At 61.8% G+C, this 15485-nt stretch overlaps 1 protein-coding gene across 2 annotated transcripts in view; it reads left to right on the top strand.

Annotated features, from left to right (window-relative positions):
• Positions 1–15485, top strand: part of DIS3L2 (DIS3 like 3'-5' exoribonuclease 2) — a 254468-nt gene that overhangs the window by 214699 nt on the left and 24284 nt on the right. For both annotated transcript variants that reach the window (XR_001145689.1, XM_012728140.1), the window contains exon 14: positions 14671–14750. Coding sequence is in view for 1 of the 2 variants with exons in the window: in XM_012728140.1 (XP_012583594.1) it covers positions 14671–14750 (80 nt within the window). In the remaining variant the exon portion in view is untranslated. The remainder of the gene's footprint in view (positions 1–14670; positions 14751–15485) is intronic.

Here is a 15485-nt window from a genome sequence, read left to right as displayed (position 1 = left end):
CCCGCCGGGGTGAAGGAAACCAGCTGGCATACAGGCCGGAGAGCCGCCCCAGGACCACACGGGGCCTCCCGCAGGCTCCCCGCCTTCGACCTCGGAGCGTCTGCTGGAGTAGCAGCCCGCGGTTCGCAGGCTGCCGGAGCAGAGCGAGAAGCCTGGGAGAGCGGCCTGGTCCGCGGCAGCTTGAAGCTCAGGTCGGCGCCCTCCCCTGGGTGCCCCGGCCCTGGCGCCAGCCCAGTGCCCGCTTCGCTCTGCCAGCCAGCTCAGGGCCCCCTGCGGTCTTGCCCGCCTCCCGGCCTCTTGCCTGGGCCACCGCAGAGCCCACGCAGGGCCGCAGGTGGGCCGGCGCTCCTCCCCTCCCCGGCCTGCCGCGCGGCCTGGACCCTGCCTCCCGGGCCTGAGACTTGCGCGTGGGGTCCCCGTGGGGTCTCCCGTGTGCCTGGTCCGGGCCTCGCTCTGAGCTGGCACCGCCTGCTTCCGCTCCCGCTCCGCTGTGGCCCTCAGCTCGGGTCGGCAGCTACTTCCTGTGGCGCTTGTGGGTTCTGCTCCCGACTCCTTCGCTCAGCCGTGTGCTTTACACGTTTCTCGAGTTTCTGCGGTGATGAGGGAAATGAAGGGACAGTGCTGCGATGCCAGGGAGATGAAAGTGGCAAAGCGGCGCTAAAGCGGCCTCAGGTTAGACGAGCGCCCCCAGCCCCTGAGCCGCGCCTGACAAGCTGCGTGGCCAGGCGCAGAGAAAGGCCCCGTTTCTTTTTTTCTGGGTACATCTCTCCCTGTCAGTAGTATGTGTTATTTTGTTATCACAGTAATGCTCGCCTGTCTGTAAGGTTGGGCAGTTAACAGGTGAATACCCATGGCCCAGCCTGGGGTCTCCTGAAGTGCCACAGGCTTAGCGCGCCGGGCACAAGCGGTCAGGTCATTGTCCAGCCAGGCCGGACTCCCGTAGTCTCCCCGGGGGGGGGGGGCGGGGCGGCCTGCCTTGTCGCCCTCACCCCAGTTTGAGCCTGTGGGTGTTTCTTGCTCTTTGTGGGCGTGGCGGGTTGGCGTGCTGTGTCGTCGTGCGGCTTGCGTGCGTTGCGCTGCTCGTGAGCGCGCTCAGAACACTGCCACCCTCTTCGCCGTTGCTGTGAGAGGGCAGATTTTATTGCAGATCTTACGGACTCCCCTGCGCCCAAAGCACCGCTGCCATTTCAGGCAGGCCCCACGAGGCCTGTTCGCCAAGCGCTTCCCTTCTGAGGCGATTATGATCAAAGCAGCTGCGTTGCCTGGGCCGTCAGGCTTCTGTGTCACCACTGATGTGTCACTTCTCTTGGGAAAACACCTAGAAGAGGGCTCGCCGGCCTCCACAGTGAGTGTACTGAGCTGCGGACAAAGCTGCCAGGCCTTTCCCGACTGGCACCACGCGGAGGGCGTGGGCTGCGGCTTGACCACGTGCCCACCGGCGTGGGGCGGCCGTGGCTGACCCTGCTGAACGGCATCGCGCGGCGCGTTGGGCTTTCAGCCGCGCTGCCTGGTGACCAGAGCATGCGCTGCGTGTGTGTGAGGCTGAGCTTTTTGCATCAAGTGTCTGCTCGGATCTTGCGCACATTTTTTTTTAGTTCTTTAATACTCTTTTTGTTGTTGTGATAGCTTATTTTTACATCATCTTAAGCCTTTTCCCATCTCAGTTGTAATCCCCACGGACTTTCCATCACCAAATCACCCGTGTGCCATCACCATGGTGCAGTGCTTTTGTGCACATTTTTTAATTGGGCTATTTGGATTCCAGTTACTGAGTTTTGAGGATCCTCTCTCCATACACACACGCACACACACACACACAAGCCATAGATACGATACGATGTGATGTGCTTCACAAATATTTGCTTCCCGCCTGTGGCCTCTTTTTTCGCTGCCATCACTTCCTCACCTACTTGTCTGTCCATCCTCTGTGAAAGCAAAATTTAGTTGAATCCCAGTTACCAGAATTTTCTCTCATGGATTGTGCTTTTTGGTGTCTAAGAAACCTTTGACTTCCCCAAAGTCCCAAAGATTTTTCCCCTGGATGTTTTACATACAGTTTTAGCATTTACGTCTAGGTTCTGCTCTCCTCTCTAAACCGTCATTTCCTAAGCCAGAAGCTTCTTTCGGACATGGGTGCCCTTAACAGACGGACACGGCTGAGCAGGTGGGGCGGCGCTGGTCCCGGGAGCCCCACCAGGCAGGCCGGGGACCCTCCAGGAGCCGTGGGACAAGGAGGTGTGAGCGCCCGAAGCTGCCCCGGGAGTAGCTTTAAACAGACCTGACGCTTCTGGCTTAAGAACTGGCATAAAAGTGAAGCTTGTATCTTTGTCAAGGAAGGTGTGGATGATAAGAACTAAACCTCTAAGCTTTCTAGATAAATCTTCCCGCCGCTGCGCGAGTCGGGCTGGCGAGCGGTGCCGAGCACAGGACTTGGCCGATGACCTGCAAACACCCATGTCCGTGACTCGCCCAATCGCGCTGTAATCTCGTAACCAAGAGGCTTTTAAAAATGACGGTCAACAAAGCAGCTCGCTAGCAGGGCTGCCCTTGGACTCGGGTTTTCCTCCACACAGCTGGCCTGGAATGTGGTGGAAGAGAGCCTGATGTGGGGAGCAGCCAGGGATCGCTTGCTGGGAGGGACGTGTGTTTGATAGGAATCTGTGCAATGACCAGCCGTGGCCAAGCTAACTAGAGGCCTGCCATCTTCATCCATGGGAAAATCCATTGCACACAGCAGTCAGAAAACAGCCTCGCTCGTCGGCTGTGGCCGGTCACCGAGAGGCAGCGGAGACCCGGCCGGCCACCAGGACACGCTGTCTGAGTGTGGGGCCTGCAGGTGACGGGCCGGGGGTACACTCCCGTTCCAGAAGCCGGTGGGGAGCCACCAGGCAGTTCTGAGGCGGGAAGGGAGGGGCGGGGCAGTGGGTTCGGGGATGTGTAGGCCACTGGCATGGCTGTAACCCGGGTCACCCCACGGTGGCAGCGGGAGATGCTCTGGGGGACCTCCCTGAGGCTGCCCTGGAGAACTGTTTGTTCTGTCTTGAAATCTGGTGTTTCTCCATTTCCGCTCGTTATTGTTCACGCCTCGGATGCTGAGTGGCGATGGATAGGACTTTCACTTTTAGAAAGCGCTCTGGGGGCTCTGAGGGCAGCAAATCCAAGGGGCTCGAGGGGGACATGGAGGAAACCAGCCGGCTGGCTGGGTGGTGACGCAGGTCAGAGCCAGGGCCCCAGCAGGGTCAGACCCCGGACCAAGGCGCAGGGGACAGAGGCTCTAAGGAGGCCCCACCAGAAGTGGGGGCAGGCTTCTGACCAGGCCACATGGACGCGGTGCCACCCAGGAGAGCCCCCCCGCACCCCAGGGGAAGAGCACTGGTTGGGGACCCGCTGAGGCAGCCGCCGAGGGGCCCTGCGCCGCACTCGCTCGCCGGCCACAGGGTCTTCCTCGGCTCCTGGAGGCCGCCTCCCCGCCGCAGTCGGCCGGCCTGGAAGTGCCGTCCCCACACCCTGAGCCAAGGCATCGCGGGCGCAGGTCTCGCTTCCTTCCCTCCCGCCTTCCTCCTTCCCTCTTCTCCCCAGCTGAGCCCTTCTCACTGGTCTAAGAAAAAGGCCAATTCACTCGCAGTCCTTTTGAAGGCCGCATGTCAGTGATGGATGAAGCAGTATTCTTTGACTTCAAAGGCGGGAGGGCGAGAGAGTGAATGTGGGCCCAGGGAGTTAAAGAGTCCAAGGGAACAGGGGACGCCGTGGGTGACCCCGCGTCAGGAGGAGTGCCCTCCAGCCCACCCCTGCTGGTGCCAGGCAGAGGCGCAGACAATGCCACTTTCAATAAATCACGCAGGATCCTGAATGCCCATTTTTGTCCGTTTTCAATGGGCCTGGGGCACGTTGCTTAAGAGCGAGGCGGCCATGCGTGCCGGGTTCCCAGCCCTCAAAGGCTCCGAGTTGAGTGCTCCCTCGGCCATAGAAGGGGGTCTTTGCCGATGTGATTTCGGGGGCGATTTTGTCAGCCTGCCATCGTCATCCCGGTCAGGTGACCTCCTGGCTAGCACGGGCCATTGTCACCTCCTCACATCCAGCCTTGAGTGACGCCGAGCTTTGTGGGGTAGCCGTGCGGCCCCTAATTCAATCACGCGCTGACCCGCCCCTGGGCCGGGCCCCTGCTCTGGGCCCCGTGCGCCGCTGGACCCCGCCGCCTGTCTGTCCTCCGCACCGTTCTGTGCTAGACACGGGGCCCGGGGCCATTTCTCCTGCTTTCAGTCTCCTCGGCCCCCCGGAGACTCTGGCCTGGGAGTGGCCGCCTGTTCTCTCGGGCCGAGCACATGGTGGAAGCGCCTTTTCAAAGCCCCCGCTGGTTTCCACGGTGGAGCAGAGGGAGGGATAATCTGGGGTCACTTAAGGGCTGGCGTGGTCATTTCCTTAATCGTCTGTGACCATGAAGAGCCTCATTTCTGTTAAGAAGCACAGAGGCTTCCTTGGCTTATTATGAATAATAACAAACAGCTAGAATTTATGGTGCGCCGGCCGTGGGCCAAGGACTTCCACGTTACCCCGCTTCATCCTTGAGCCGCAGACCCATTTTGAAAGACGAGGAAACTGAGCCCCTGGGTGAAGCGGCTGTCAGGAGTCCCGGGGCCGGGGGTGGCGGCCTGGACGGACGGCGCCCCGTTCCACTTCTCTTCTGAAGCGCTCTTGGCTGTTGGTGTCTCCAAGATCAGGGTCAAGCCCTGATCTTGGGCTAATTTAGAAGAGCTGCTTTAAAATACCATCTGATTCCACTTATTAACGTTCTTGGAATGACAAAATTACAGAGGCAGGAAGAGACCGGTGCTTGCCAGGAGTCAGGGGTGGTGGGGAAGGCGGTGTCGGGGGAGAGGATGGCAAGGCGGGGGGCGGGGGCCCGGGGAGAGCTGTGTGCCGAGGGAACGGTGCTCTCTCCAGGCCAGGGTGTCACACAGATCCGCACGGGTGGCCGAGTGACACGGAGCTAGACACGCGCGTGTCCGTGTCCACTTCGCGTGGAATGTGCATTCGCCTGAGGGGAGACTTCGGTGGACGTGGGGTAAAGGAGTGCACGGGCGGCCCGGAGGCACGCGCTCCCCCAGGACCCTGCCTCTGGCCACCTCCCGGGGAGTCCGCCTCCTGCCGGGCTCCGAGGCTCACTGTTGCAAATTCCCACGGACCAGCGAGCCCTGAAAGGCCGACGCTCTGAGCCCCGTCTGCTGGCCTCCGCCCCTTGGAAGGTAGAGCCAGAGTGGACGTGGGCGCCCGGCCGTCAGCTCGCCACCCGGGGTGGGGTGAGCAGCTGTGGCCGGCGGGACACGCAGACCCCGTGGGCGGGCGGGCCCCTCCTGGCCTCTGGCTCCTCGCCTTGAGCTGGGCGGAGGAGGACGGAGCCCACGAAGCTCTTAACCCGCGGCTCATGGCAGGCCCCATCACCTTGAAGCCCTTTCTTTAATAAGGCTAATGGGGGAGCCATCGGGAGGTCCCTGCTGGGGCTCAGACCCTTGGTCGGACAGCGTGATAGTAAAACAGACAGCTCGAGACGTGCCCCAACTTGAGAGGAAACGAGAAGAATCAGACCACAGAGGAGCGAGCTCCTCAGCTCTGGCCCCGAGGCCAGCGCCACCGTGCTCTGGCAGGCCGGTGTGACCTCTGCCGTCCAGGCAGAGATGAGCACGCAAGTCGTTGCCGGTGCAGGGGTGCCGGCCTCCGTGTTGAGGCACATCTGCCAGGCTGGCAGCGCCTTCGAAGCTTTGCCGCTGAGGGAGGAGCCTCTTCTCGGGGCGCACGGGTGTCCTGCCTGCTGCCTCGGGGGAGGCCGCCCAGGAGGCCGGTCACCAACGGGCAGCGTGAGTGCTGCCCTGGGCAGGAGCCGGTCGGCAGCACCCCCGAGGTGCTGGTGGGGCTGCGGGAGCCGTGAAGCTGGCAGCCTGGCTCCTTCCGCCAGGGGAGGCCTGCAGGTGCCCCGTGGCTCCCTCCGGGGGAGGATTCTTCTCTGCTGCTTGTTCCTCCTCTAAAGACGTGGGCTCTGGTCCTCCTACGATCCTTGGGGCTTGTCCTCTAGCAGAGATAACAGGGACTTACTGGAGGAGGTTCCCTCCAGTAAACCTAGAAAGTATCTCACACTCGTCCAAAATCCAGCCACCAGCGTGACCACAGAGGCCTGCGCTCCGTTTCACCGACGGAAGGCAGAGCGACGCCCTGAGCCCGGCGAGGACGGACACGGGCCAGCCGCTGGCTCCCGGTGTGGTTGTGTAACTCCCGACGCCGCAAGTCCCTGGAAACTGAGACCGGCACCCTGGAAGGTCGTCCTGTTCCCTCCCGGCCTGTTTGTTCAGCACTGGAGCCAGCTCGGTCACTGACGCCGAGGTTCTCTGAGAATGTCCTGTTTCTTTCTTCTTTCTTCTTGATCACTGTCTGATCGTACTGAACTCAGACCTGCCTGGATCGTGTCTATTTACACTTGTTTGGCTTAGATTTGGATGAACCTTATTTTATGTATCCCTGCCCTCGCCTTTTCCCAGAAACGATGTGCGAAGATTCACAAGGGAAACGGGCAGTGAAGTGAGTTCAGGGGCAACACGGCAAAGCGTCACAACCAAGGAAGGGAGGCCTCGCCAGCGGCCATCGGGAGGGCCGAGCTCGGCCCTTGCGGCGTCGTGTCTCCTGACTCAGCAGCAGGGGCAGGAGCAGAGCTGTCGGGAGGAAGGGAGAGCCCTCGCCAGGGCGAAGACCCCTGCAGGTCAGGGCCGTGCGCACCTCTGAGCAGCTCCTCACAGGAGGCTTGGCACGGGGCGGTCACGTGGCGTGGCCGCTTCCACTGCAGGCGCTTACATTTCCATCTTCAGCACTCATGGCAAAGGAGGAGAGAGGCCTCCTGCAGGCTGTTTGGTGCAAATTGAAGGATCCGATTCGAACACGGCAAGTAACTGAGGGAGTGAGCTGCGTGCCTCCGCCGGAGCCCGGCGTCCTCGGAGACGAGCTTGGGCCTCTGCCTGGGTGAGCAGAGAGCCCGGCCGGTGGCTGCAGGCCGTCTCTGGCCCTTTCCCCCTCCCCCGCCGTTGTGTCAGAGACGCTGCAGAGCAGGCACGAGGTGGGAGGCTCGGAGAGGTCCGCAGCAGCAGTCTCTCGACTCTTCACAGGGCCACGAGCTTCGGGGGTATGCGGTGGGTGTAGGCCCTCTCCCCCAGGCGCGGGCCCCTCTGAGTAGTGGGTGGCCCGGCCCTGGCAGCAGCCCTGGACCGTGGTTAGCCAGAGCCCCAGGGCTCTGAGCAGAGGTGGTCCCGACCTGGTAAGGTCCCCACACAGGCCCCCCTAGAGCTGTGAGGACCGTCTTTGGCGTGCCAGCTCTAAGGGGCTCACGGAGAGGTGGCACCATCCCAGTGGTGACCGCCAGCAGCCTGCACAACCCTGCTCCCCACTCTGTAGGCGCTGTGGGGCACACGCTCTGGAGTCTGGGGGCGAAACCGTGGGGCCGAGACCAGGGGCCCGAGGACGCCTGTTCTGCTCTGGCCACACAGGATGGAGCGCGAGCCCCTCCGTGCCGGTCTCCCCCACGGCCGCAGAGCCCGCCTGCCCTGGGCTGCCAGGCGGGCCAGGGAGTAACCTCAGAAGAGGAGCAGCTCGCCAGGCGGGCGGGAGCCAGGCCCTCCTGCGACTGGCCTGTTGACTGAGGTGCACCGGGGGCAAACCAGCAGTCTTGGGCCTGAGGCCTGACCCAGGAGCCGCCTCCCCCGGGTTGACCAGAGCGCTCAGTCCGGACGGACAGGAAAACCTCAGCCTCGAAGACGCCCTCTCCTGTCATTTTTACCTTAGTGAGACCAGAACGAGCCTCTGGAACAAGGTGTGACGGAGACAGAGGGACCTTAAGTGGAAACACAGCTGTGGGTTTCGGGCGGCGCTGCGGGGGGGCCACCCAGCGGGAGCGGCCGCCTCGCTGCCGCCCTCCCAGCTCTGATGAATTGGGAGCTCCGTGCAGAGCAGAGTGCAGCCCGAGGGGCCCCGGGCCAGCTGATGGATGTATTTTTCTTGAAAGACCAAGGTGCCAGAAGTCTCCGTGATTACGTCACTGGAGCGAGGTTCTTTTTGTGGTTTGTGAAGCTGAGTGTCAGGACGGCAGGGTTCTTGTGCTCTTTCTCACTCTGATTTTTTCCAGGTCAGAACCAGAGCTTGGGGTGGGGAGGAAAATCCTGCTGAATGAGCAAGTTCTTTCTTAAAAAGCTCTCTCCAAGTCCAAAAAGACTTCAGTGGACTTAGGAGAAAGAAACTTAATACATGGCCATAGAATCGTTGTGAACCCAGTGGAAGCCAAGTCCACAGCATCTTTGTCTTATAAAAGAAAGCAGAGAGGAGATGGAAAAAAAGAAATAATGCTTAGGAAGTCCAAACCAAACAGCGAAGACTCGAGACAAAAAACGAAAGATCGCCTCCGAGAACGGGCAGGGCTCCTAACACGGCTTTTCAGTCACAAAACCAAGGCCCAGGTAGAAGTCACTGTCTGTTCTTTTCCAGCCTGCCGTCAACGGCACGCCCGAGATGCCTGGGCTGTGCCGGGACCTGCCACTGCAGGCCTCCGGGAGCCGGACCCCTGCGAGCGGCGGGGTGCGAGGGCAGGAGTCGGCCGTGGAGGCTGGAGCCTCCGGGCTGGTCCTTGACCTGCGTTTGAACCTCGGTCCTAATAGCTAGCAGATTGGAGCAAGCTCAGGCCTCCGCGAGAACCCGTGTGGGCTTGAACCAGAGCGCGCCTGGCCCCAGAACCAGCTACCTCTCTCGTTACACCCTGCGAGGGGCTCCCCTCGCGCTGTGCAGCAGCCTGCAGGGAGCGCCGTCCAGGCCGCGAGAGAGGTCATCTTGGTGCCATCGCTTCCCTCCAGGCAGCTCCCGGTTCCGCGCCCCTCCAGGGCAGGCATTTCCCAAAGCACCGGAGGCTCCGGGCAGGTGCCGTCCTCAGCTGACAGGGCTTAGTGTCTGCTGGCCGCTCATCATGTCCGCCAGGATGGTGCCCGGGGGGGGGGGGGGGGCAGCTGTGCCCCTGAGCAAGCCTCAGACCAATTCGCCGGCCAGCCCAGGGGGTCATCAGCCCCGTCCCCTCCACTCCTCTTTGACTGTTCCTGGGCCTGTGATCTGGCCCCCTGGTGTCACCCAGGGCAGACAGGAAGTCGCGCTCCTTTACCAGTGAGGGAAGAGCGCCCCAGGCCGCCAGTCGCTCAGCCCGGGCCCTTCTTCTCCGGGGCTCCCTTGCTCTGCACGGAGCCGGGGAGACCTTCCTTAATCCTGAACTGGTTACTCTCGATGCTCACCTGTTGCCACCCCGCTGCCTCTCCTGCACCCACCCCACCCCCAGAGTCCAGAGGGGCTCTCCCCCTAGAGCTGGCTGAGCACACCTTCCTCCGCGCGTGCCCACCTCACCCATCCTCGCTACTGTCTGTATTTGTTTGCGCAAGGAGCCAAGCTCCAGAGAGATCAGGCTGTGCCTGTCACTGCTGTATCTCAGCACAGGGCCAGCAGGACGCCCCGAAAGGTACTGACACAGGCGGGCTTGTCAAGCTTGTGTTCTAGAAAGATCACCCCGCTGCACTGTACAGGGCGGCCTAGAGGAGAGCCGAGGGAGCCAGCAGGCACACGTCTCCGTGTCCTGGGGGACTGACGAGCCGTCATGGAAGAGCCCCAGAGGCCCCGGAGGCCCGCAGAGGCCAGGCGCGGCTCCGTCGGGGGCTGGCCGTCCTCTCCAGCCCATGACTGGGTGTGGGTCCTCCCCGTTGGCTTCGTCCTCCACCGTGCAGGCGAGTTCCAGCAGCGCTGGCCCCATGCGGAAACGCGCGGCTGGCCTTGCCAGATCGTGTTGGCCTGGGCTGGGTGACATGCCTGTTCCTGAGCAGGGCCGAGGACCAGGACGTGCCACGCGCTGACGGGCTGGGTCGGGATCCGTGGCACCGTAAAGGGGGTGGGTTCCTTAGACCCAGCCCTGGAGACTGGCGTGGCGGGGGCCTGATGAGCCCAAGGACGCTAGGGCCTCTCCGGGAATCAGGGAGACACTGCCGGGGTACACTCCACCAGCTGCACTCACTCGCCCACGGAACCCGCTGAAGCCGGCCCCCACGGCGCGCACACGCCCCTACACGGCTGCAGGGACGTCTGGACCTGCCGGCCGGGAGGCAGCCGTCCCACGTCCGAGCTGGCTCCTTGGGCCTCGCCATCCCTCTCCTTATCCCGCGGCGGCCAGCGCCTCCGCGGACCCCTCCATAGGGCCCCTCTTCATCCCCGAGGACCCCGAGGGGGCCCCTGGTCAGCAATGCAGGCCACACTTCAGTTCTGCCACTCACTGAGCTAAGCTGAAGTGTGAACCCCTCGGTAGCTGGGGCCTCGCACCCTCCTCGGGGGCTGTCGCAGGAGCCGGGGAAGTCGCGCCTGAAGATGCTTAGGGCTGGAGCTCCGGCTGGTTGCTCCCCCGAGGCGTCGGCCCGCGGACCCTGCCTTTGCTTCCAGTCGGCCCCTTTCTTCTCACGTCGCCTGTTCCCACACGCTGCGTGGCCCGCCTGTGGCCAATGTCCTGTCTCCACCCCGTTGCTCCCTCTAACCTTATTCTTCCCTCCGACCTTCCTGGCCAGAGCTCGGCACTGGACCAACCTAGCTTTCCTTGGGCCAGGGACTAGGTTGCCGGGAAAAACCGGTGCTGGGGCAGATGGTTGCGCCAGAAACTCGATCGTGTGGCCTCCCGGAAGGCCCCGCTGCCCCTGCTCCGCCCGTGTCAGCTGCTTTCCATATTCTCCAAAGAAGCAGTTTCCAGCCTTCATCCCTTTCCTCCAGCTTCCATTCCTTCTGTCACCAAACCTTCCGTTCCTAGCAGATAATTCGAACTCCTAACTCTCAGGGGGAAAAAACAAAGCGGGAACATTCGAGACCCCCACCATTCCCACCGGCCCGGCGGGGCAGGTCCAGCCGCGCCCTGCCAGACTCCCTCGGGCGGGGGCGTCCCAGTGCGCCGCCGGCTGGCTCCCGGGGCCGCCTCAGGCACCGGCCTCCCCGCCGCCTCCGCACCCCCCCCCTCAGCCGGAGACCAGCCTCTTGGGCGTGCTGCGCCTTCCCCACACCTGTCGCCGCCCGGCCCGCTCCACACACGCTCCACACACGCTCGCACGTGCTCCGAGCTGTATGTGCTCCTGCTCCGCTCGCACCTCTCTCCCGAGGGTCCCTGCTCGCTGGGACTTGCTCCCCTCTCCCCCGACCTCCTGGAAAGATTTAACGCTGCTGCCTCCTTGTAGTGTGTTCGCCTCGGCTTCTGCCACGCCAGCTGGCCACGGGCGTCCTCAGTGTCCACTGCCCAGCGCTTAGCATCCTGATATTCAGGACGTTACTGAAGACCCCATTTTTTTATTCATCCTATTGTCTTGGCACAATAGGATGGATTGCCCTGGCCCACCCAGGGGCTCCCGTTGCCAGCTGACTTCGTTCAGTGTTCCCAAAGTCAGCCCCCACGGTACAGTACCGCTTATCAGCTCAGAGTCGGTGTTCGCTGCCCGCGGGCCTCTCCAACAGGCCTCCCAGCAGCCCTCCGCTGAACCCAAGCTCTTCTCCCAGACCTGCTGATTCTCCTTGTCTGGTGAGTCGTGACACCCCTACTCTCCTGCCCGTGGCGAAGAACCTTAGCGTTGTCCTGGGCTCCGTCCTTCCCCCAGACTTCATATCCAGACCGCCGGGCCCTCTCATTTGTGTGTGGGGGAGAGAGCAGGGGCGTCGGTTGAAATTCTAGTCATGCTTTGGGCAGACACCGAAGCGTTCCCAGCTCCAGGTTCCTCATCTGTACAGAGGAAACAGTGACGTGTGAAGTAGACGGCGGTCAGGACGGAGGGGGCCGCAGCGAACCCCAGCTCTGCCCGCCACCGCTCGCCCTCTGCCTCCTTGCCTTTCCGCTGGGTCAGTGCGCACAGCTGCTTGGCTCTGCGAGTCGCCCTGGGGCTGAGTTGACCATAATCCTTTCGTGACCAAGGCCCACAGCGTCTGGCTCGGGGCTCTCACCGCAGCATCCGAAGGAGGCGGACGGAGCCCACGACCCCGGCGCCACTTTGCCGGGCGGCTCTCCTCCCCGCCTCGCCGTCTCTGGTCGTTTCACTGGCTTGCAGTCAGCACGCCGCTGCTGTTTGTCACCTGGGCCGCCCACTTCCCTGGGTTCACGAGTCCTTCGCCAGCAGCCGACAGGCTGCCCGCGGGGCGTCCGAGACGCGGTCAAGCACAGCAAGCCGTGCCCATCTAGCCGGCCCCTCGGGCCTCCCCAGGATTCATCCCCGGGGAACCATTTGTGAAAGAGCCTGTCTTCCCACGTTCATGCTAATGTTTCTCAGACAATAGGTCACAGATCTACGTGAGCCAATAGGTCACAGATCTACGGATTTCTGCGTGGTGAATCTTTGAAACGGGCTCAGTGGGTAGACAGCTCAGATGGCAGCCGCAAAAACAGGCAAAAAAATGGCCCTCCCTGGTGGCGCAGCGGGTTACAGCACAGCACTGAGAAGCTAAAGCCGCTTCTGCATGAGTTCGATTCCTCTCTGCCCCGAGGTGACCACATGGCGCGGCAGACCTCTCCTGACCCGCCCGCTGCTCCCCTCAGCAGTGTACTTCGTCAGTCTGCGGGTTCTGCTCCCCTCTCTGTCTCTGGTGAAGCCTCTCGCTGCCCCTGAGCCTCTGGCCTGTACCCCAGTTCTGTATGCATAAATAAGTAAATCTTTAAAAAAAAAAAAACAGGCAAAATAAGAGGCCTGTAACTCGTGGGCCCTTCAACAGGGCCACCTGCGTCTCGGAAGGAAGCCGGGAAGGTCCAAGCGCCGGGAAAACGTGCCTTGGTTGAAGTCCTGGCTCCGGGTGGTGAAGGAGGGCATCTTCCTGCTTTTTTGCTTTCCTCTGGGTCAGAAAGCGGACAGGCCATTCCTGTGAGCTCGCTTCCCTCCCAGGAAGAGAGCACTTGTCCTGCATCTAACGACGCCAGTCATTAGCTGTGTTAACAGCCCTGCAGTTAAAAAGAAAACAACAGTTTATAATAATGTACCCTCCTAATGCACAGTCAATTTTCGTTAAAATTTCCCAGGTGGTTTAAAAGCTCAGTGAATTTGTGAGTCTAGTCATTGGCGTGTGAAAGCTGCCGTAACCGGCGGGGCTCTCGCGGGACTGATAACCCCACCGCGGTCTGGCTCCCGGTGGCCCGGCCAGCGCTCCCCTGAGCGGCCCCTCCGAGTCCAGAGCTCCGGCCTTAGACACCCGCCTGACTGACCGTCCCTCACCCGAGAAAACCACGAGGGCCTCACAGTTCACACGTCCTAGGTCAGCTGTGGACTCCTGCCCACCCCTAAATTCCGTGCTCCCCTCAGCGACGGCACCACCCTCTGCCCAGCTGCTCACCTCAGAAGGCTCAACCACCGTGACTCGTGCTCTTCCATCCTTGCCACACCCCAGCATCCAGCCCAACGGCATGCACTGTTCATCTTGCTTCTGAAACTTCCTGTGGAAAACAGATCTCAGGCTGCCCATCTCTCGCCATGTCATCGGCGCCCTAGTCCCAGACCCTCGCGCTGACCGGCACTGCCTGGGGCTTGCTGGGGCCGCAGGCTGCTGCCCTCCCTGCAGTCTGCTCTGCACAGCAGCCCTGGGCCCCTGCTGACGCTCACTCACTCGCTCGGTCATCCGCCCCTTCCTTGATATCTGCCGGAGGCTTGCTGTTAAGGTGAAGACCCAAAATTCGAAAGCGACTGGACAGCCACACACGCTCTGCCCTGGCCTTCCCCTCTCGGGTGCCCGCCCACCTTGTCCCCCACAGCTCTTGGCTTCCGGCTCACCCTTCGGTTCCTGGGGCTCCTGCATGAGCTTCGTGCCACCACGCTCGCTCTCCTTCCTGCCCACGGTCTGGGGACCCACCCCCCACCTCCTGCCCTCTAGGCAGGCCCTTAACTTCTGTACAAACAACTTCAGAGAACCCATTTTATTTTATTTTTTAAAGATTTATTTATTTCTGCATACAGAACTGGGGTACAGGCCAGAGGTGCAGGGGGGCACAGTGAGAGGCTTCACCAGAGACAGAGTGGGGAGCAGAACAGGCCGACAGACAAAGTACACCGCCGAGGGGAGCAGTGGGCAGACAGGAGAGGTCTGCTGCGCCCTGTGGGTCCCTCCCTGGCCGGGGATCGAACTCGTCTGAAGCGCCTGCGGCTGGCTTCGCAGTTGGCGCCCCAGGAAGAACCTGTTTAAAACCGCAGCTTTGTGTATATTCACTCCCGGTGTGGCGATGTCATGGTATCCATCTCCTCCCCCCGGCCTGTTCCGCCCCTGGAGGAGACCCCTGGTTGCCACCATTCCCTGCCCCTTCCCCGTCAGCTGGGTCGGTGTCTGCAGGAAGTAGGTGCTTAATAAATCACGGGGGCGATAAGTAGGTGCTTAATAAATCACGGGGGCAGGAAGTAGGTGCTTAATAAATCACGGCAGGCTGGGCGAGTAGGTGGCGTCCTGCACCATCCTCACTGACCAGTGTCCCGCGAGGTGAGGTGTGAGCTCTCTGGGACCCAGGCCCAGCTTCTCCACAACGTTATCAGCAGAAAGGGGTGTGACTTTGCTCTCCCCTCTCAGCCATCAGAATGAACAGTACATGTGACCTGAAACTGACAGTGTCCTCTTCTCTCCATTCAGCTGAAGCTTGCTTTCACCCTGGACCACGAGACTGGACTGCCTCAAGGGTGTTACATCTATGAGTACCGCGACAGCAACAAGTAAGCCCCGGGGATCCTCGCCTCCCCGGTCCCCTGCGGGCTTCTCTCGGGAGAGGTTGTCAGGGCAGGAATGAAAGTGTTTCTCTCATCAGGTCCCTTTTGCCCCTAAGTGTGGGCCTTGAGGTACCGGCGTGGGAGCAGCTGGTGGGGTGGGAGCTGCGGTCGAGCATCCGCTCCACCCACACCCACCCGCTGACTCTCCATCCTCGAGCTCTGGTTGTACTTGCGCTGAGCGCAGCCCGGCCGAGGGCCGGGGGGCGGGAGCCAACCTTGGGAGGCTCTGGCTGGGGTTTCTGGTACCAGTCATTGGCATCGCCTTGCTCCCTTCCTGCTGCCGCCTGCATGTTTTCGTCCGCAAGTCAGTGGAGGTGAGCCGGGGGCACCGTGCTGGCGAGTGCATTGGCCACAGCAGGGGACGGGGCACGTTTGCAGGTTTACGCCTTAGCAGGCCCGTGTGGCCCCTGACTGTTGTATTTGTGGAATCTGTGGCCAAGATAGGGCGAGGCAGATGCCACCCATGATTCCTGGGGAAGAGAATAAAGTCAGCTGTCCCAGGTTGCTTCTGGAATCCCAGTCAGCGGCAGGAACACCTGAGCTAATCACTTAAGTGTCTGAGCTGTCACATCTTGCCCAGAGCAGGGGGTCAGGCCAGGGCAGCCGTATTTCACCTCCGGGGCGGGTAGCGTGCCCCTCCGGGCCAGGGCAGCCGTACTTTACCTCAGGGGTGGGGGTGGC

Source organism: Condylura cristata, unplaced genomic scaffold (assembly GCF_000260355.1).
Source record: "Condylura cristata isolate star-nosed mole 26May11 unplaced genomic scaffold, ConCri1.0 scaffold00002, whole genome shotgun sequence".
NCBI lineage: Eukaryota > Metazoa > Chordata > Mammalia > Eulipotyphla > Talpidae > Condylura > Condylura cristata.
The sequence above is the reverse complement of the archived record's forward strand: the minus strand, read 5'-3'. Positions and strand labels throughout refer to the sequence as shown.